This window comes from Salarias fasciatus, chromosome 19, assembly GCF_902148845.1.
Source record: "Salarias fasciatus chromosome 19, fSalaFa1.1, whole genome shotgun sequence".
Lineage (NCBI taxonomy): Eukaryota > Metazoa > Chordata > Actinopteri > Blenniiformes > Blenniidae > Salarias > Salarias fasciatus.
This window is the reverse complement of record NC_043763.1, coordinates 23150236-23172271: the sequence shown is the minus strand read 5'-3', so window position 1 is coordinate 23172271 and position 22036 is coordinate 23150236. Positions and strand designations below refer to the sequence as shown.

Here is a 22036-nt window from a genome sequence, read left to right as displayed (position 1 = left end):
TTCAGGGCGGCGGCTCGGGCTCAATAACGTCTCTGAAGAGCCGTTTGAACGGAGCATCAATAATTCATCCTCTCGTTGGCGCCGCGGCTCTGACAGCCGCTTCACGCGCCGCCCGTCAAATCTGCTGCATCAGTGGAATCCGCTTCCTCCGTGTCCTCTCCGCCCGGCTGAGGACGCCGCCGCGCTCCCGTGAGAAGAGAGCTCTTTAACACATACACATTCTACACAAATAGGCCCGGAATCAAACCCACACCCCTCCCACTGTGAGCCGAGCATGCTAACCACTTCACCACAATACTGTTCATTGTTATCTAAATGTTTCATTTAAAAGTTTTCATCTACAAACTCCAGTGACTGCAACTAATTTCTCTTTTTGATTCTTTTCTTTCAAACATGAGTTTAATATTCTTTTTTTTTTTTTAAACAACTAAACTGTATTATTTCTAATTTCAGGTGACATTTTCTCTAATTCTCAGAAATTTTAAATAAAAAAAATCTTAACTCACTAAAAATAGTATAACATATAATCCAAAGATTCATTTATAAAGACATATAAACTATATAAAAAAAAAATGAATTTACATAAAAATTCTCATGGGCCCATAATAAAACCCTGCTGAAGTGATAGTTTTTGGCCACATATTAAAAATAATTATATTTTAATAGAAACTTAGAAATCAAATCATGAATGAGCAGATTGTCTTTAATCTGAAAACTAACATTTTCTAGAGTTTCCAGATGAGCAACAAGGGTCCCAGAATCAGTCCCTGTGGAACACCATGTTGAATTACCTGCATTTGAACCAAAATAAACAGTTTTCTAGACACATTTTGCCACATTTCTCTTTCTTTAATGACAACAGTTCAGACTCAAAAATGCGACCAACACGTCAAAATATCATTTTCACATTTTTCACCATACCACATTTAAAAACAGCAGAATTCTGCTTTTTTTTTTCCATTTTACATGTAAACAGTGACAGAAAAGTAAGAAACTCAATCAGAAAACGCTGAAAGTTCAAATTCAAATTAATTTCTCCAAGAAAACATAGCATCTTTATAACTAGTTCACAGCAGTAAACGCTTCAAAAAGGTCATTTTTTTTCTATCTCACTCATAACTCAAGATAAATAGATATAAATGTCTAGAAATTATCGTCCTTTAACTCCCGAGTACAAATGATAAAATCCAAGTTCATAAAATAAATAGTGATCTTATTCCAAATATATACAGTTGAAAACACAACTGAGATAAATGTACAGTGTGTCTTTTTTTTGGTTGAATTCCAAACTTTATAAAGATAACATTGACTCATTACTGCCACCTGGTGCACAGAAGAGGAATGACTTTGATGTTACACATTCAGACCGACCATCGTCTTTAGAGGATATGAAAAGCTGATTCAGCATGCTCACATCTTTTTTTTTTTTTTTTTTTAATAAATCAAAATTTTCTATTGGGAAAGTAGACTACTTCAAATTAAACAGTTTTAGATGCTGAAAATATCTAAAAATAAAATAAATCCTTTAAATTTCTATCAAAACTTTCTGTTTTCAAGCTCATTTTAAAACATCTACAGAAGAAGAGTACGTAGCTTTACTTTAACTTTAAAAATGAAGAAATAAAAGGAAAAACTAGCTGGTTGGGGATCAATAGTCTAGTAAGTTGAGCTCTGTTGAGTATGGATGCTTCTGGTCTGTCCGACGCTGCTGCTCAGGAGTGGAATCAGTTCAGTGTCACATGCTGCTTCGTTAAAGATTCTCAGTCAGATGTAAACGAGCGTCCGCCTTCCTCTGAAGGCGACTTGACGTTCCAGGTGTGCGTCTTTGTAAACCTTCCGTTTTTTTCCCGCCGAAGGAGAAGCTCTTGCTTTATAAAAAGAAAAAAAAAGGTGCTTTTTCTTGTCCCAGTGGGAATCAGAGTTATTGCACAAAAAGCAGAGTCTCAGGAGGAAGCAGGCTGCGGCCTCCACCACCAGGGGGCAGCGTTTCCCTCCATCAGCTGGAGCCGCTGTCCTGCGGTGGCTGTTGCTGCTGCTGCGACGTGGACGCTGAAACACAGAGAAAAGTCAATACAAAGAGATCATTGAGAGAAGATCTGCTGTCATGTCGCCTCGCAGCTTCAAACTGAGTCTGTTTTTATAGTCATTTCATTCTGTTTCACACATGAACAGTCTATTTAAAGGGCTTGCTTAGTTATTTATTTGATTATTTAATGATTTAATGAGTGAATTGCTTATTTCATTTGCCAAATGTATTATAATTGAAATTATTTTTATTAAAATATTGATTCATTCTGACTATCAGTAACATGTAGAATATAAATCCTCTCCTCACGTTATGAGTTATTGATGTTTGAACAAATTAATCACAACATTTTCAAATTGCATATTTTTTTTATTATTTTTTTTTATGTTCCTGAATGTGTTATTGAGAATTCAATTCACAGTCTGGAACAGATTTTTAATGCTCACAATTTATTCTAAACCAGTGTAAAGTCAATAAATTGTGTTTTGTTTTTGTTCTTAAAAAATGAAATATATCTCCCTTTAAAAAGTAAAGAGTTCAGTAAAAGATTTAAATGTTTGGGGTTTATTTTCAGATAAAAATCAGATGTTTATTTTTCCATTTTATTTCCAGAAAATTGATAACCAAGGTAAAATTTGGGAGATAATAAGTCATTTCTCCTGCAGTTACACACTGGTCCAGCAGAGGGAGCTCAGTTCTAGAACATGAACATGCTTCTTCATGACAATTGAACATACTTTTATTTCAACTGTGTGTGTGTGTGTGTGTGTGTGTGTGTGTACCTGCGAGGTCTCTGAAGCGTCTCTTGGCCTCAGCTCGCTCCTCAGAGTCAAAATACCAAACAGTGATGGCGTACCTGGAACCCAGAAACAAGAGTGCAGTTACACACTGCCGCCAGCAGAGGGCGACAAACAACAAACATAAAAACACTTTACTTCTCTTTATATAAAAAGTTTAAACATGTTAGAATGCTTTTGGTGAAGGAAAGAGTCTCACTACAAAAACTGAAACGTGAAAATATAGAAAGAAAATACAGCTTTTTATAATTTTAAGAAAAAAAATCAAATAAAATTAAGTATGAGTTCATTTCTTTCAACTATTCATTTATTTTTTTGTGTATTTATTTATGTATATTTTTTTAAATATCAGTTACATCTGCTCTTGTGACTGGTTTGTTAATAGGTGAACTGACTGAGTGGTTGGTCAGTTTGTTTGTTTTTTTTTAATATATATTACTGTTTAGTTGATGATTGGTTAAGATTCTTTCTCAAAAATATTCCAATCAAAATATTGGCTGGTTGGTTGGTTGGTTGTTTACCTGGTAGCGTACGAGGGTTGTACTTCATGCGGGTTCCTGCGGTCGGACCAGAAGAGAAGCAAACGGTCGAACAGCGGCTGGATGTCGACAACGTAGGATTTTCCCTCTGGAAAGATCCGGAGCACGCCGCCATGCTCCTGATAAACAACAACAAACAAGTCAACAACATAATCGAGAAAGACTAGCGAAACGCCTGGGCAGAGGTCAGTCACTGTCAGAGACCGGACAGGCTCAGGTCCCTGAACGCACCTTGGCGTTCCAGTCCTTGTTGAGGTAGTAGATGCAGGTGATGCGGCGTCCATCATAGTTGTGGTTGTCCACGTGTTTGACGTAACCTGTGCCGTTTCCCGGGTAACACGCCACCATGGCCTGGAAACACACAAATAACACAAACTGTTACGTTTTTGTGTCTTATGGGGACAATTTATTCTTCATGCCCTGCAGAGCGGCTCCAAACTAGCTGGAACTGCTAGTTAGATGACTTAACTGTAGCTGAACCATGAAATGAGGGGAGTTACACTCAATAACTAACATCTATGCATTAACAATAATAATAATATTTTTTCTTGGGTACTTACTAAACCAACTATTCAAAGACAGCATGTTCCGGCTTTAGAGCCATAAAACTATAAAAGAGCCTCATAAAGTGAAAACAGGCATCATAAAAGCAGGCTGGCCTTTCACAATAAAAGCCACTAAGCATGTAGATCACTCATGCAGACAGGTGTGATGACAGGGGTGTGTGTTGTGCTTGCATGCCGATGGTTTCAAGTGCACGTACGCAGACGCTCCGGGAGTGTGTGTGTGCGTGTGTGCGTGTGTGCGTGCGTGCGTGTGTGTGTGGTGTACGTGCAGCCACTCAGCATCGGGAGGAAACGGGATCACTGATAAGAGCAGCTGAGTCCTCGATGACTCTGCAGAGACCGACGGCTTCGGCTAAATCACCGTAATAACGTCGGCCTCATTTTCGGACCAACTCTACAATAGATTTATCCACGTTCTTCCGAGAAACAATTACAGATAAACATTATAAGGATCAACCCCCCCATTTGGAAAACACCAACTGACCGTTAACAAAACACCAAACTATTCCCGTACAATAAATAAAAACTATTACTTAGAAAATATTGAATTTGTTACATGAATTGTGAGCTAAAACTGTGCAAAAAAAAATAAAAGCACAAGTCCCACATTAAGCCAAAGAATATCAACTTAACAAATAAATAATAAAAACAAATATTATGACTCGAAAAACAAAACTGACTTTGAAAGAAAATATTGATTTACTTTTCAAACAGCTGAAACTTTAACATCTGGAAACATTCTAGGTCAGAATTTCAGTTCAGTGAACTTCAGAAGGAGTTCATGTGCTTCAGAAACAGGTCAGGGTGTGTGTGTGTGTGTGTGTGTGTGTGTGTGGGGGGGGGGGGGGGGGGGGGGGGGTTCCTGCAACCTTTCGACCTCAGCAGGAAAAAAAACTAGCACAGACGTGAGATTTAGTGTGTGTGTGTGTGTGTGTGTCAACGTCAACAAAAGGCTCAAAGTGAGGATTTCCTTCCAGGAACAACAAACCATCAGCTGGGTCTTCGGACACGCTCGACCTCAGCAGGTCGGCTCACAACAGGAAGTCACGCTCACAACAACAACTTCAACACAGCAGCTCAGGAATCGGCTCCAGTCAATGAAGCACGGCGTTCCTCAGGGTTCAGAGCCGGGGCCGCTCTGTTTTCACCCAGACTTCTTCACACTGTTTTTCTTTTTGGTTTGTGAATCAGTTTTGATTCCAACCTTCAAAAAAAGGTTTTACCAACCTACTAAAAAGTTCACTTTTACTTAAGATATTTGACAGTGAAGTTCAACTTTTGCAAACTTATGTTACTGAGCTGACATGAAATTAGCAAATTTTAAGATCTTGTAGATGTAAACAATCTGGAAAAATATAAACAATGTTTTTAAAACGAAAGGAAAAAAAACAACTAAAAGTTTTTTTTTTAACATATGGTGGAATGTTTTGGAAAGACTAAACTGCCAGATGGTAAATAAAAAAAAAAAAATCAGGAAATGATGCTCTCATATTATTTGGAACTTATTGTGGTTGGTTTCAAAGAAAATCAAAGTTTCAAAGAAAAAGCTGGAAAATAGTTCGAGGGACAGAAGGTCACCAAACAAAGCAAAAAAAAACAAAAAAAAAACATGGAAAAAAAAACACAAATTGAGTAGATGAGATACGAATCAACAACTTGACATCAGAGCAGGTGGTCCGTCTCCACCTGACGTCTGGAAGTACGTCAGCGCCGCCTGCACCCCGCCCTCCGAGCGCTCCGCTGGCCTGCGTGCCACAAACACGTGCCGAGCGGCTCCGCCTCTCTGTTTACACGAGCGTCTCGGTGACGTCCAAGTGTTAACACGCAAACTGAAACTTCCCCTGACCCACAGCTGGCGGGGGGCGGGGGGGATGGGGAGACCCACCGGTGGGGTGCGTGCAAGCAACGGGCCGCTGATGACGACAAACCGCCAGCGCCGGCCTGCCTCGTGCATCCTCTTCCAGACGCTGCGTGAGCTCCTTCGCACGGCAAACTTTTAAAACACCTGATGAGCCGTTTGACTATCTTATCAGGAGGAGGAGGAGGAGCAGGAGGAGCAGGGAGCTGGCTGGGGATTTCTGTGCAGCTGCTTGGCAGGCCTCCAGCCTGGCTAATGGCAGAGCTACGTGTGGAGCGTGAGGCTGCAGAGTGTCGGCGGCGACGCCCTCAAACACCAGCAGCTTCCTGCCTCCGTCAACAATCCGCTCAGCAGTTCCACGGAACCAAGGAAACTCCTCCACAGTAAAACCCGAACCAGGGATCAGCGACATGGCACAGGAAAAAATAAAACTGAGACATAAAACAACCACAAAGAGACACAAAACAACTACGACGAGTCACAAAACAACCATAAAGAGAAACAAAACTGGGAAACAAAAGACCAACTACAAAATGCAATAACATACCACAATAACAATTAAATTGCCACAAAAAAAGAGACATTTGAGTAAATAATAATCTACATAAAGTGTGACTGAAGGTGGGTTTTTGTGTTGTCGAGGTTTGAGTTCATTTCTATTGTTTCTAATTGTGTGTTTTTCCCACAAAAACAACAAACTCCAACTGTGGGAAGTTTTCAGCGCTCGCCTCCACATCCTGCAGTGTTTATCATCCACGCACAGCACCTGTGTGTGTGTGTGTGTGTGTGTGTGTGTGTGTGTCTGCTTATTGTCACTGTTTGTTTTGTTTTGCACTAAAATCAGATAACGCAAACAGACGTGTGATAAGGGCTCAGCACGTGAAAGAATGCTGGGAAGGAGCATGTGTGTGTGTGTGTGTGTGTGTGTGTGTGTGTGTGTGTGTGTGTGTGTGTGTGTGTGTGTGTGTGTGTGTGTGTGTGTGTGTGTGTGTTTATTTGAATGAATGAAAGTCTGACTTATGCTGAACGATATCTTTCTTCCAAACAGACTGAGCAGGACTCTATAGATTTCTCCTTCAGGACATCCTGAGGAGTTCAGGAGCAGTTTGGGGACAAAACAGAGACCCACCAGGGACCTCAGGGGGACACGTTAAGAGGACGGGTCAAAAACACATCGAGGACATGTTGAAACTTCAAAAACACTGTCAAAGAACATGTTGGGGATGTGTCAATAACATGTAGAAGACGAGTGAATAAGATGTAGAAGACGTGTCAATAACATGCAGAAGACGAGTCAATAACATGTAGAAGACGAGTCAATAACATGTAGAAGACGAGTCAATAACATGTAGAAGACGAGTCAATAACATGTAGAAGACGTGTCAATAACATGTAGAAGACGTGTCAATAACATGTAGAAGACGAGTCAATAACATGTAGAAGACGTGTCAATAACATGTAGAAGACGTGTCAATAACATGTAGAAGACGTGTCAATAACATGTAGAAGACGTGTCAATAACATGTAGAAGACGTGTCAACATGTCAGTAGCATGTCAGAGGCCTGAAGGCCTGGATCTCTTTTGAAATCAGTGTTGGAGATGAATTCAGAATCTGCTGAAGACGTGTGTGTCAAACACACGTTGGAAAGGACTTGTCCTCGTCCAACACTGTCCCTGCCCCTGGTTTCTAAAGCATTGGCTCTGGGCCCAGAGGAGAGGCCGCCACGTTTCAAAGCATCAGATTAAATGTGTTTGGACAGTTTGACGTGGAGCTGAGCGGGACGACGAGCTGCGACACTGAGAGGAACCGACGATAAAAAACTCAACAAAGGCGCAAAAACTCTTCCTTCATTTGACTGAAGAAGCTTCAGCTGAGCGGAGGAACATATCTCCCTGAACGCTACACTTCTGATTTGGACACGATGAAATAGATGTAATGATTAATCAGGAATACTTTGACTTCTAATGATTAAACTGCTGTTTTCATGGTGACAAAAACCACAACACTCACAGTATCTATGTGTTGATGTCCATTTCATAAAAAGAAAAGTTCGAGATGCTTTCAAAGGTTTTTTTTTTCTTTTGCAGTTTTTTCCTCCTGAAACTATACTTGTAACTTTTACTTCAGTCAGTAAAACAGAATTAAATATCAGTATATTAACAGGAAGACATACAAAACAGGCACAAAGAAACAAAACTACTATAAAGAGAAACAAGATAATTAATTTACTTTATATATAAATATATTTTTTACACAAATAGCTGTAAATTTATACTTAAATGAACAATTTGAGGCCATTATTCATTCATTCAGTCATTCGTTTGTTTATGGGGAATCCTTTTCCAGCTAGATGAACTTGCAGAAAACACTGAGGATATTTGACTGGAGAGGATTAAAGTTTGACGTTGGACAGTTTTCAGAATGAGTTTAGTTGATTTATAGGAAGATAAACACTAAATAAAAGAAACTCGTGCACCGATAATCTCATCTTTCACTTTGCAAAGCAGATTTTTCAGTATCAAGCTTCCTTTCCGTCTCTTTCTCTCTGGGGAAACTTCAAGTCGTCTGTTCGCTGCTCACCTTGGATCTCTCCCGGATGCTGGTCCCGGCCCCGGCCCCGGTCCCGGTCCCGGTCCCCAGCCGCCCGGCGCACATGGACACCAGCTTGTCGATGAGGTTGAGGAGGAAGTTGACCGCCTCGCAGCCGCGCTCCGCGCCGCTCACCCAGGCGATCTTGTCCCCGCGGACGTTGCGCCGGTGCACGCCGGGCGCGGAGCTCGCCAGGCGGCCGTCTTGCAGCGCCCCGGACCGGTGCATGTCCCGGACCTGCTCCAGCACCGCGCCGCCCGCCACCTCCCCCAGCAGCCCGTCCACGTAGCAGAACCCGCGGCTCAGCAGGGCCGGAACCACCCGCTGCAGGGCCAGGCGCTGCAGGTCCGAGTCCGAGACGTGGTCGATGAAAGGCATGGCTGACCCGGGTCCGAGTCAGACCTGATCACCTGAGGAGGGACCCGAGCCTGGACCTGATCCCCTGAGTGTAGACCTGATCACCTGCGGTCAGACCTGAGTCTAGACCTGGATCTCAGACTTGATTCTGGACCTGACCTGTTGCCAGACTTGACCTCAGACCTGATCACCTTCTCTTGGACAAGATCCCCTCATCTCCAACTTGATCTCAGACCTGATTCCCTTGTCATGGACCTGTTCTTGGACCCGGTCCCTGGTTCTTAGACCTGATCTCAGACCTGATCCCCTGTTCCTAAACCTGATCCTGGACCTGATCACCCAGTCTCTGACCTGTGGGAGTCAGAGAGTCTCTCACAGCTGAGTGTGCCACAGCTTTCACTCCTGTTTTTACTCTGGAAATTTCACGCCCACACAACACTACATCCGGCCAGCCCTTTCACAATAAAACACGTTTCCACCCACAATCAACCTTTAAATCCAAAACTACCCTTCTTCTGTTATGTGTGTCTTGTTTCTGTTTCTGACACCAGGCACAAGTTTACATTTCAGGAACAAAAGATATGAAGAAGCGATACAAACATCTTTTTAACACAGATGCTAAAAAACAAAATAATAAATATATTTGATAAAATTTCTATGGAGCGTCAGACATGACATGCAAAGTTAAACTTCAAAATGTGGCCAAAAATTACTATTTCGAAGCCACAACATATAAACGTAAGAACAGATTTCACAATTTCTTCAAATAGTTCAGATTTTATGTAATTTTATAGAAATGTTTTTATTTAAATTCATTATTTAGATATTAAAAAGTTTAATTGTTATTCAATTTTTAATCAGTAATATTTTCTTTTTTAACCTTTTATTTTGGTTTTATTTGTGCTTTATGTTACTAGAAGATATTGTCCTAGTATTGAGTCTCATTTTAGATTTTTAAAAATTTTACACAAAAAAATTGTCCGCCTGTTAATTTGTTGTGAAAAGACGAGCTTCCATTTCCGGCCCCGCATGCGGACGCTTAACGTGACACCGGGTGAGAGGCGCGAGACGTGCTGGATGTGATGTTCCCATTGATGGGGGGAGGAGGGGTGTGTTCCCTGGAACAGCAGGAGGAGGAGGAGGCTGTTCCAGGAGCTCCGTGGTTTCTCCACGCGCGTCACGTATTTTCAAGCCCGGGTTATCAGATTTATTAGAGAGGAGGAAAAACACATATTGATGGAGTGAATTCTCTGCAGCTTGTGCGTCAACACGCGCACAAAACTCCACTGTTAAACTCACGGTACACCTCCACCCCCCCAACACTAACACCCCCCGCGGAGTTTCGCCCTCGCGCAGAAACGCCGAACGACTTCAAACGGACCGACAGCTGCGTGCCCGCGCAGTGGGCGTGCCCGCCGCCATTGAGGACGGCGCGAGGCGCATGTCGCCCTCGAGCCGCGGAGAGAACACAGAAGACGGTGAACGTGCACATGAGCACGAGAGCCGCTGCGCGCGAGGACACAACAGCAACACTGCCGAAACGAACGGCAACGAAACTATGACTGTTTTTAATTCTCTCCAGGTATTCCAGAAAAGCCTCTCTTCACCGCAGCTCCATGCCGCGCAAAGATGTTCAAGAATAACTTATATTATATTAAAGTTAGAAATAGTTTAGAAAGTAGTTTAAAGAAGACAATACTGACCTGACAAACAAATGCTGGAAACATTTTCAAAAGGAAAAAAAAATCGGTCAGATGTGACGGGAAAGGAAAGGAATGAGAAAAAGGGGGAAATGGCGAAAAAAGTTCAAAAAGTGGAAAAAGGGTAGTGCAAAAAGGGAAACGGGAAAAATAAAATTAAAAAAAAAGTGCACATTGAGAGTAAAAAATGGAATAAGGGGAAAAAACATGAAAAAATCTTCTGTTGACATTATTCTGTCTTAAGATATGTCTATTTTTCTACATTTAACTTCAAAATCACTTAATCATCAGAATTAGAGCAGTTTCTTCACTATGTCTTGATTTGAGCTGTTACGTTTTTTAACCGTTTTCTCTGTTTAATACTTAATTTCAAAATTGTTGCACTTTCATTAAATTGTTTGCAGTTCTGTCATTGTGAATTAGCAGATCAGCAGAAGTAAATGAAATAAAATTCTTAGGAGTATTAAGAGATGATAAAATTAATTGGAATTCACATATAAGTCATGTTGAAAGAAAAGTTTCACCAAGTATTTCAGTAATAAATAAGGCAAAACATGATTTAAATAGAAATTCATTGCGTATACTTTATTGTTCATTAGTTTTGCCATATTTTACTTATTGTGCAGAAGTATGGGGAAATAACTATAAAATAGCATTACACCCTCTTGTCATTTTACAGAAGAAAGCAATAAAAATAATACATGGTGTCATTACAGAGAACATACAAACATACTTTTTGCAAATTCTAAATTAAAATTTCAAGATATTTATTTATTGACTGTATAAATGGTATTTAGGGCAAGTAAGGACAATCTTCCCAAAAACCATCCAACTTTTATTTTCTAAAACAGTAGGTGTAAGGTATAGTTTACAACATACACATAATTTTAAAGTTAGATGGGCAAATAATCAACGGAAAAGACTGTCCTTCAGTTCAAGGGGTAAAATTGTGGAACAAACTGGGAAGACAGCTCAAGGAATGTCCAAATATGAAATTATTTAAAAAGCAACTTAAAGAAATGAAAAATATATTACGGAGAATGATTCTTGTCTATAAAAAAGGAAGCGTGTTAAACTGTACTGTGAACATAATTGTGTGATAATGAAGGTTGTAATGTCTTTAAAGAGTTTAAGTGAAGAGGGGTGGGAGATAAGTTTGACTTCATCCCACTCCCTTTCGAGCTAATATGTGTTTTGCTGTTGTATTGGATTGTAATGATTTTTGTTTACTGCTGAACACTGACAATCAAATTGTGCTCGAAACAAATAAAAAAAACCAATTTATCAGTCTTTCAAAATATGCTGATATATTAACATATTGCAGTCAGACTAAAGATGCACAGCCACTATGATGCGCAGACCTATTCCAAAGAAATATAAATGAAGATAATTAAATGAAACTTCCACAAATGAACATATGAATCGCTGTCCAAGTGAGCAGAAAGAAAAAGTGTCTGGGCTTCGTGAAATATCCCTTTAATGATCCCAGTTATAGGAGGACAGGATTCAGCTTCAGTAGCTCACAATCAACAGGAATATTCAACTCTGACTACAAAAAAACTTTACAAATATGTATACAAGATTATATACACCATAGAGAAAAATACAGCTTTTCTGCATCGGGAATCGAACACGGGATCCCAGGAAACCGTGCAGAGGCCAAACCGCAGCACGACGGGGGAAAGTTAAAGGACGAGTCACACGTCGAGGAAACAACACGATATCCAGAAAAAACAACAGAAATTTAAACAAATTCCGCACATTGAGATTAAAGGTTTTCAATCTGAGGTTCAGGTCCTCCTATAGAGGACGTCAGGAATCATCGGAGCGGTCCGACTTATTTCAATCAGAGAATCTCTCCATCCTTTAAGACTAAACTGTTTCATCCTCAGTATAAACCCCCCTGCTGAGTCTTCAGCTTCATCTAGCATCAGCGGCTGGTTTAGCAGCAGCAGGTGGCGTTCGAGGACAGTTCAGAGTGTCGGACATCTTAGTGTTAGACTTCACAGTGTATCAAAAGAAAGACTTTAGTGAGTCGAGTCTGAAAGAAAAATATATTTAGTCAACCAAAAAAAGACCTGATTAAGGTGCAGATGATTTATTACAACCAGTTACTTGGATTCATGATTTAGCCTCTGGCATCTTGTTGTCGCCGTGGTAACGCCTGCAGAAGTCGTCTCTGTTTTTTTTACCCCACTTCAGACGACAGAAACGGTCCCGTTGGTTTAAAAACACTCGCCCACCTACAGTCGTTAACGTCTTCAGTCCCACGCCGTTCAGTTCCGTCGCGGTCCCGAGGAGTTCGGACCAGATGGAGGAGGAGGAGAAAGTTCTGTGGGGGGGGGGCGAGGTGGACGGAGGGGGGGGTGGAGGGGCGGGCGGAGCGCCGGGCGTCACTGGACGACCTCGAAGTAGTGCAGGATGGCCATGATGTGCTGCGGCATGAAGACGTAGCCGGTGTAGACCGCCATGCCCGCCACCGAGATCAGCAGGGAGTCTGAGGGGGCGGAGTCAAGGAGGAAGCACACCGCGGGCAACGTGTGTGTGTGTGTGTGTGTGTGTGTGTGTGTGTGTGTGTGTGTGTGTGCGACTGTCACAACTCAGCTACAAAACAACACGATACAAAGACACAAAACAACCAGAAAGTCACACAACTCAGAAAAACATGGAACCTCACTGGAACGTCAGAAACTAGAGAGGATGAACCGCTACAGCGAGATGATGCAGCGAAGCACCACGAGACAACAGCCGGACGTCACAGGAACCGCTAAACTGAGACAGAACAGACGCCACGCTGTGAGGAGTCGTCCTGAGAGAGGAGGCAGGACGACTGCAGCAGGGCGAGACGACACTGGAACCAGGGACAAGGGAGGGGACAGAATTCAGTACTTTTATAGGTAGCGACCGCACTCCATGGGTACTACAGAGTACCAAATCAAACGGCGCCGTGCTTCGGTACCTTGTGACTGTGAGGGAGTGGAAGAATTGGCGATGTTCCGAGCTGGACCTAAACACAACGTTTCACACACAAGAGTGTAACGTCAGCAGCCGAGCGTTCAGTGAACGGAACAGAACGGCTGAGAGAAACGGCTCTAAAGAACACCTCCACTTTTCAAAATAAAATGCAGATTACGCTCGCTGCGGCAGGAATACTCCGAATCTCAGGAAGATCCCGGGTAATCACAAGATGTTTCTTAATGCTGAGGAGTGTAGCGTTTTCTAAAGCTTCAAATCCTGCATCAGTTAGCGTGCTAGCATCCACTGCCTGCTGAAAGGAACGTGGGGAACAAATGGACTGAACATCTGGTGATGGGAACAGCAACAATGTTCTCCCAGAGGGGAGCAGAACAGGAACTCGTGGAGCTGGGTTTTAATTTGTGCATTAAGACGACCCCGAATCAACACGGCAAGATGCAACGCTATGACAGGAAGACAACATGAACATAAAAAGGCTCGGCCACAACAGGAAAACACACCGCGTGGTGAAAGCAAGAGGAAAGAAAAACAACAACCAAAAATCTATACGACAAACTCAGAGTTTGAGTTGTTGACCGAAGATGAACTCGGTCTCTGCTCAGTGAGAACCTCGGGGATCCGGTGCCCCTCAGGAGATCCATTACCTCTGAACGATTGACGGGATGCAGACTGATAACAAACAGGAGCGTACAAACACACACCTGACCCCGAGGGGAGTCGACAGCGAGACACCAACTGCGGGAAGGCGATACAACATGAACACAACGTGATACCGACAGCTTACTGCAGAGGACACAGCTGGACAGCACAAACATGGCACACTTTAATTATACATGTTATCATTAACCTCAGTGCCACGGTGAAAAGTCTCCTGAGCTCACTTCAAACATCACCTGCAGACACAGCCAACACAAGCACATGTTCCAATATTACAGGTAACATTTAGCACATTAAATAAACCACCATGACTTTGAGAAGGAACCACAAAATCACATGGAAATCTGTCCTGTATGAAAGCTGCAGAAGTCCATTCAAACGAGAACACATTTAACAGAAAACTTCAGGATTGATTAATAACGTGATTTAAAAACGATGTACCTTCCCAAAATTAAACTTTTTTTTTAATTATTCTATCTTTTTAAAAAGTTGAGTTATGAAAAACAATCAAAATACTGGAAAAATCAACTGATCAGTTCTCAGAAATGGTCAAACACTCAAAACCACATTGGGCTTTGAACACATTTAACAATTAATCAGCCCTATACAAACTAATTTGACTTAAAGAACAATAGGTTCTGTTTTTTCTGATGAAGATTGAATTATACCTTCCATCGGAGTTCATTAGAAAGCAAAAACTTTGGTACTTTTTGTGAAACTTGCCACGTTTGTGAGCAGCTTCGTTACATCCTCTTACACCAAACTCCGCTTTGAACTTCAAGCTTTTAAGGATTTTTCACTGACAACACGATTTGGGGGCATCCCAGAGAGAAAAATAAACTTCATTATAATACTACGGTCATTCTGTTCAATACGGCTTTCATTTTAAACGTGAACATTTTAGAATATTTGTTTTTTCCCACTGTTTTGTGAAACATAAGTCACATTCGCTCGCATTCAAACAGAATATACAATCCGGATTTGACACGATCTGCTTTACTGTTGTTATTAAGTTTAATTACTTTATAAGTGTAGATTAGATCACGTGAATACTTTTAAACACTGAAGTTGGTGGATTTTGAGTAGTGTCGTTGTTGCTAGTTAGCCTGTTAGCATGTCGGCGGAGCCCCCGGAAGCTCCTGAACCGCGGCGTAAAGGAAAGGATACTGAAGACGGTCCTCTCCCACGGCTCCAGCATGTAGAGCGCCGTCACCAGCAGGTACTGGTAGTAGAACCAGGACAGCTGCTTCCAACAGTCTCCCAGCGCCATCGGAACAAACTTTTAAACACTTCGGCTCCGGGCGTCACTCCGCTTCTCTTCCGGTTCCCCACATGCGACGTCGCATCACGCGGTACGCGCGCACAGCCAATCACAGCGAAGCATCCCAGGCGGGGACTCTGACGTAAACGGGGAGTTCCAACATCCGGTTTTCAAAATAAAGGAAGAGAATAAAATGTAGTTGAAAATTAATCTCACAAACTAACGCAGTACGCTTGTAATGTAACGTTAAATAATGCGATATAAATCGACGCAATGTAACGTAATATAACACAAAATATAAAATGTTTGCAGTAAAACATTGCAGTAAAACATCTGCAGTAAAACATTATTTAGATTTCTTTTCCTAGATAACAGATGACAACATTTCAAAAAGGAACAGGATTGAAAAAAATATTGCTAAAGTCCTCAGCAATACTATTCTATTTTAAGAAGTAGTACATGACTTGCAGATAAAATCACCTCAGTGGTGTCAAACGCTCAGGGTCTACTGCAGCTCCAGAGGGCCAGGCCAGTGAAGCACCGCCATCAGAGATTTCATTTGAGGCTCAGAGTATACGTGATGAAAAGGACGATTACTGCTAGTTTGCACTCTTTCATGGCAGCATCACTGATATGACTGTTCAAGTCTCAGTGTTGTGTTTTGTCTGCATCTCACAAGAAATTGAAATTTATTTTTATTTATTCCAAAAAAATTGTTTTCTTTGAAATTTTTACAATTTGCTTGCAGGTTTGGCCAGATTGGAGCCTCTTGCAGGCTGATTTTGGTCCAGGGACTTTACATTCGACAACCCTACTTTCAGTGGTTTATTATATTTTTAAAACAATTTATTGAACTTAAAATGAATAAAAACTGGTGAAATGACATTTAGTGGTGAAACAACTGTATGAATGAAAACCTAATGGGCCATTAAATTAACTTCTGCACTTGTAATTGAAAAAAATAATATGATCTGTTTTAATGTGACTTAAAAAAAAAAAACTGATTTACAGTTTTTAAACTTGTTGACTGAATTCAGACATCCATTCAAATGAGAGGCACTGACAGAATTCTCAGCAGAGTTCAATTTAATACAAACAAAGTGGTAGTGGCTCCTTCGGGATGTTCTGGAACTTTATCCAGACGGACGCCGTCCGAGCCGCAGTAGTCCGTGTTTTGGTCTCCGACGTGTCGGGTTAAAAAGAGCGAGAGTCCGTTCAGCAGTGGCTGGCCAGGATGTTGAAGAAGTGGTACACCTCGTCCCGGTCGAACACCGCCACCTCCGTGGAGCACTCGGAGCAGCGCACCGGGTGGTACGTCTCGTCGGCGTCCATGCCCGCCGGCGCCGGGTCGGGCGGGGCCTGGTCGGGATTGGCCCCGCCCCCGCCGCCCTTCCTCCTCTTCCTCCTCTGCCGCTTCCCGTCCTGCTGGCTCTTGTAGCGCAGCACCTCGTCCCTCTTCACCGTGCAGTTCATGACGAACATGGCGCGGTACTGCGTGCGGTACTTCTCGTGTCTGCAGAGACAGTCAGATGTCACGGAGCCAATTCCTTTCACTTGTGTGTTTACACAGGACCAAACTGTTTTTAGTTTATTTGAGTCTTTTTTTATATTTTGTTAGTGATGTAAAGTCTTCTTAAAGCTCGTGTCCAGAGTTTCCTTCGTTTCCAACGTATGTATCATTTTTCAACAGAGCTTAAATGTGTCAGTCTGGGTCGATACTACAATATAATATTAGCATAAAGCAATATAAAAATGTATTTATGAGCCCTGCCTTCGTCTCATAGACCCCCATGTTATCCGAAAAAGCGCCGGTCAGCGTCAGCCAATAGATTTCGAGCTTCCGCATTCTCGTGTTGTCAATCAAAGTGTGCACGAAGCCAGAGAGCACGGCCGCTCGCCCAGTCAGAGGAGAGTTAGCTCCGCAGCAGCCGCCGCGCTCACCTCGGATATATCCACTGTCTGCTGAACATCCACCGTAAACATCTAAACCTGTCGGATGCTGTAGGACTCGGAGGCTCTCATTTTCACCCGACAGATAATAGCGTGCACAATTAAAGGAGCGTGGCTTGGTCGCTCATGAAAGCAGAGGGAGGGCGGAACCTGAGACAAAAAAACCTCTCTCTTTCAAAACTCCGGACACGAGCTTTAATGTGTCTTATAAAATCATAGGGGAATCATGATGATACGGACCTTGATAGATGAGTCACGATACCCAGCAGACCACCATACGGTTCAATAAGGCTTGATATGAGTGAAGTAGTTGAATGCAGTTTGATGTAGTGCGATATGGCTTGATGCAGGACTGAACTGCAGCATGCAGTGTGACAAAAATGCCATATAATGTGATACGATACAGTACAGCACATAAGAATTTGTTGTCCTATATGGAACCTTTAAACTAACAATCACCATCAGGAGCCCCCCCCCCCCGCCTCACCTCTGACAGTCCAGACACAGCGTGGTCATGCAGGCGGGACAGTTGAGGACGGCGTCGCTGCTCGGTAACCCCTGAGCCTGGCGGGACCGGGACTGAGAGCTGGGGCCGGCCCGCTTCCTGCTGTACCTGCACAGAGAAGCGGCACTGAGTGGTGTCCTGCCGCTGAGGATTATGGGTAAAAAGCCACCGTCGTGCGTACCGTCTCCTCTGGGCGTCCACCCACGCCTGGTCCCGGTCGTCCTCGTCCGGGTCATACAGCAGCTCGTCGTTGGTCGGGATGGCGCGCTGTTTCCGCCGCCGGCCCGTCGAGCTTCCTGCTCCACACGACGGAAACTCGGTCAGGAAGTTACAGTCCGTACGAAGACACATCGGCTCGGTGTGCATCGTTACCCGCTGCGTCCTCCTCCTCCGAGTCCGAGTCGAAGTACACTTTGTCGTACATTCGAGGGTTTGAAGGTCCAGAACCACCACCTCCTCCTCCCCCCTCTGGAGTTTCTGTGAAGACACAAACCACAACGTTAACGACATCCAGCTCCTGCTTCTAAAATCCCATTTTCATGACAACACAGTGGACACAGAAAACTGTCGTGCTGTGGAAGCAGAGACGTCTCTGAGCTACCTGCTGCTGGTCCCCAGCTTCCCTCCATGGTCCTGATGGTGGAGCTCAGCTCCGCCTCCATCTCCTTCTCAAACTCGTCCCCGCTGGACGACTCGCTCTCCCCGGTCAGATACTCTCGGATCAGCTTCTTCTTCTGCTCCGGCGTCCCGTTCAGCAGGATTTCCAGCTCGTCCTCCGAGCTGAGAGGCGACGGCAGAAATGGATTCAAAACAAGACAGTTTGGCACGCGTCATGCACCTTTCAAATGGATTCTTATTTAACAGCTCAAAATTACAAAGGTGACCTGAATTGAAACGTTAAATACTTTGTTCATTACATCTATTTTACACACGAATAAAAAAAAACATCCTCAAAAAATCAAAGTCACGATCCTGAAAAAAACATTATCCAACTTACAAGAATGAGAACAGAAACTTTGGGATTTATATGTGGACATGAATGAAAATGTAAGTATAGCGAATTCTGTATGTGTTAAAAGAAAAAATAGAAAACTGAAGGTGCCGATGAAAACTAACTAAACCAATAAGTTAAAGAAATACCGATTTCTTTTATTGATTTACTCGGGATAATTTATCTACACAAACACATCGATTAAACAAAGATTGTAAACCTTCCGCATCACGTTAGTTTGTTTACATGTTAGCATTTAGCTCCTGTTAGCCGTCCGCGGCTAAACCCGCCCTGTTGTCGGCTTCGCACCTGCTGGCAGCTCGCTCCTCATCGCTCGGCTCCTCGATCTCATAGGAGTCCACCTCCTCCGATCCACACAGCTTATTCATGTTTCAAAAAAATAATAACTCAAACCGCAAAAATAATGAGACGCCAACGAGCCGGCGGCGACATGCGACCGTCTCCGCTGCTTTTTCACTTCCGGTTTAAAGCGGAAGTTTGAATCTCGTTAAACAGCAGTTCCGCCACCTGCTGGAGGGAGGCGGAAGAAACGCTATCAAACATGAACGAACAATTTTTTTAATCCCATAACAAAAGATACAGTCTGTTTTTATGTTCAGGATAAAAAATATTTCTTATTGTTTGTATTTATATGACCGAACGGTTGCATTCATTAGCTCAACTGGGTGACAGGGCTCTATGGTTCTGTGTTAATATCAAATCTATCATAATAATGATAATAGCAATAACCACATTATTATTATTATTATTATTATTATTATTATTAAAGTTTCTTCACTGAGAGTATGAGCTGCTGTTACAAACAGCTGCCACCAGGTGGAGCCAACAGATCAGCCATGTAGTGATGGAGCTGGAGGAGGAGGAGGAGGAGGCCTTTCCTCCCAGAGGTGAGGAGGATGAAGCTTCTGTCAGAAATCACGAGGAGACGCAAAGCGGGAAGCACCTGAAGACAGAACAGCGTGCAGGATAAATCCCCATCAGGATCACACATGTTTAGCTGCACACAAACTTCTGATGTTTATCATGATACATAACATAAAGATGGTCTGGAAACCTTTTTACATTATAAATCCTATGAACTGATCAATTTAAAAAGATAAAAAGGCTCAATTGAAGGATGAAAAGGTTATTTCAAACTGGGACATGAACAGATGCAGAAACCTTTAAATATCAACAACATCAAGCAAATCAAACAGAGAGATGCAAAATGTCACAAAACTGCAGCACTGGGACATGAAAACCAACCACAACAGATCAAATTCACCAAATCAAGGCCAAAAAGAGAATAAAACGATCATAAAGTCACATGCACTCACTGCACATCCTGGTGGAATGAAGTGGTATTACAGCTCTGATCGGCCTGCTGGCTCCGCTCTGCTCGGTTCTTCCCAAACATGATCGGATTATTTTCAAACCTGAATCTGAAATCATCACCAGAACAAGTCGTCCTAATAATAACAGCTGTATAACAGACATTCACAAGAGGAATCATGTTTTTTTCCCCATTTATTCTTTTTATTTCACGGTAAACACAAACAAAACACACAAACATCTTTAACTGCAAACAGCAGAAAAACTTTTTCTTCCCAGAAGTGTTCACAGACAATGCTTTTTAAAAGTGAACCCAGATGATGGTTTTTACAAGTGTTTGCAGATTTGCTTTATAAAGTGTTGGCAGGCGATGGTTTCAGAGATGCTGACAGACAATGGCTCCAAGAAATATTTACAGGTTCTGTAAAGTGTCAGCAGACAATACTTCCAGAAGTGTACACAGACGATGGTTCTATGAAGTGTTTAAAGCCAACAGTTTTCAAAATGCTAAAATGTTAAATGGACGACACTTCTATAGCACTTTACACCGCATTATCACATTCTCATCCACACACCGGTGGAGGCCGCTGCCATGCAAGGCAGCTCAGTTCACCCACCGGGGGCAATTCAGGGTTCAGTGTCTTGCCCAAGGACACTTCGACATGCAGAGACAGGAATCGAACTAACAACATCCCGATCGTCAGACGACTGCTCTCCCCACTGATCCACAGCTGACGAAGCGTTCAGAAATGTTCACAGACGATGGATTTCAGAAGTGTTGAGGGAAATAGTTTCCTAAAATGTTGAGAGACAACGGTTCTATGAAAGGTCAACAAATGATGGTTTTCACAAATGTTCACAGACAATGGATTTAAAAAGTGCTCACAGATGATGGGTTCAGAAATGCTGACAGACAGTGGCTCTGAGAATTATTTACATCATTTACTTTTATAAAGTGTTGACAATGTTTGTCAGAAGCGTTGACAGAAGATAGCTTTCAGAGGTGTTCTCCGACAATGGTTTCATGAAGGTATAAACAGACAATAGTTTTCAGAAGGGTTCACAGACAATGGTTTGTACAAGTGTTTGCAGATAAACACTTTATGAAGTGTCGACAGACCATGGCATCAAACATGTTGACAGACGATGGTTTTCCTCAGTGTCCCTGAGTCCATGCAGTGGTTTCACTGTCCACCGCCATCGTGCGGGACTTCCACAGACTGTCTGAGCCGCCGCCTTCCTGGAGCTGCGGTGGAGAGTCTCCGGACTGCAGGACGTCGACGTGGTTTAGTTTCACAGGAATATCGAGTAATGACTGACACACACTGCTGGAAGGTATCACAGCTCCGCACGCGCATGTGTGTGTGTGTGTGTGTGTGTGTGTGTGTGTGTGTGTGTGTGCGTGTGTGTCTCCCGGCTCTCCCTCACTGTTTGTGTGTTTACGTCTCCCCGTGTTTTTGTTTGTCTGCCGGTGTGTGTTGTTTGTTTTGTGTCTTTCTCGCCGCAGTTTGTCCTTTAACGTGTCTTTCTGTTGCGTGACTGCGTGTCAGAGTGTGTGTTTGTGTGCGCAGACGCCCGGTGACATTTTCCATTGCAGGTGTGACACCCCCCCCCCCCCCCCCCCCCCACCCGCCCCCCCGCCCCCCCCCCGCCCCCCTGACAGCAGCCTCTTCTCTCCACTAAACAACTCCACTCTAATTTTACCTGCCTCCCACACACACACACACACACACACGTGCACACACACGCACGTGCACGCGCGCCACCGTCCACCTCTGTCTCAGCTCTGCCTGCTCGACAAGCTAATTTAGCCAATTACACACAGGTGTGATGCTAATTTCCCCGAGCTGGCAGCCGGCTCCTGGAGGAGGTAAAAATAACATAATTACACCCATCTGTCCCTCTGCAGGCAGGCGGGCTCTCCCACTGG

The 22036-nt window shown here is 43.0% G+C and overlaps 3 protein-coding genes across 4 annotated transcripts; all 3 read right to left on the bottom strand.

The window, feature by feature from the left end:
- Positions 1-894: 894 nt before the first annotated feature.
- egln3 (egl-9 family hypoxia-inducible factor 3) lies at positions 895-9430 on the bottom strand. 2 transcript variants are annotated; one of them, XM_030117341.1, is made up of 5 exons: positions 8369-9430; positions 3594-3713; positions 3345-3481; positions 2809-2882; positions 895-2049 (listed from the first exon to the last, which is right to left on the bottom strand). In XM_030117341.1, exons 1-5 carry the CDS (start codon positions 8753-8755, stop codon positions 1997-1999), a joined length of 771 nt encoding a protein of 256 aa, XP_029973201.1. In that variant the 5' UTR covers positions 8756-9430; the 3' UTR covers positions 895-1996. The 2 variants fall into 2 exon arrangements, with proteins under 2 accessions (XP_029973201.1, XP_029973202.1); XM_030117342.1 differs by having other exon boundaries at positions 3345-3478; positions 8369-9425.
- A 2464-nt stretch (positions 9431-11894) lies between these two features.
- On the bottom strand, positions 11895-15398 carry sptssa (serine palmitoyltransferase, small subunit A). The gene is made up of 2 exons (XM_030117343.1): positions 15235-15398; positions 11895-12931 (listed from the first exon to the last, which is right to left on the bottom strand). The coding sequence occupies exons 1-2, from the start codon at positions 15335-15337 to the stop codon at positions 12828-12830; spliced, it is 207 nt and encodes a 68-aa protein (XP_029973203.1). The 5' UTR covers positions 15338-15398; the 3' UTR covers positions 11895-12827.
- Positions 15399-16396: 998 nt separating this feature from the next.
- eapp (e2f-associated phosphoprotein) lies at positions 16397-19247 on the bottom strand. The gene is made up of 6 exons (XM_030116810.1): positions 19084-19247; positions 18385-18563; positions 18156-18260; positions 17965-18079; positions 17766-17891; positions 16397-16841 (listed from the first exon to the last, which is right to left on the bottom strand). Exons 1-6 carry the CDS (start codon positions 19161-19163, stop codon positions 16544-16546), a joined length of 903 nt encoding a protein of 300 aa, XP_029972670.1. The 5' UTR covers positions 19164-19247; the 3' UTR covers positions 16397-16543.
- Positions 19248-22036: the final 2789 nt, after the last annotated feature.

Excerpts from the sequence above, each read along its gene's own strand:
- egln3 (XM_030117341.1), bottom strand. The coding sequence starts at position 8,755 with ATGCCTTTCATCGACCACGTCTCGGACTCGGACCTGCAGCGCCTGGCC. Across the intron at positions 2,883-3,344 it reads CAACCCTCGTACGCTACCAG|GTACGCCATCACTGTTTGGT; the intron begins GTAAACAACCAA and ends TCTGGGTTCCAG. Across the intron at positions 2,050-2,808 it reads ACGCTTCAGAGACCTCGCAG|CGTCCACGTCGCAGCAGCAG; the intron begins GTACACACACAC and ends TCTGTGTTTCAG.
- sptssa (XM_030117343.1), bottom strand. The coding sequence starts at position 15,337 with ATGGCGCTGGGAGACTGTTGGAAGCAGCTGTCCTGGTTCTACTACCAG. Across the intron at positions 12,932-15,234 it reads GTGGGAGAGGACCGTCTTCA|ACTCCCTGCTGATCTCGGTG; the intron begins GTATCCTTTCCT and ends CCGCCCCCTCAG.
- eapp (XM_030116810.1), bottom strand. The coding sequence starts at position 19,163 with ATGAATAAGCTGTGTGGATCGGAGGAGGTGGACTCCTATGAGATCGAG. Across the intron at positions 18,080-18,155 it reads GGAGGAGGAGGACGCAGCGG|GAAGCTCGACGGGCCGGCGG; the intron begins GTAACGATGCAC and ends CGTGTGGAGCAG. Across the intron at positions 16,842-17,765 it reads CTGTGTCTGGACTGTCAGAG|ACACGAGAAGTACCGCACGC; the intron begins GTGAGGCGGGGG and ends CTGTCTCTGCAG.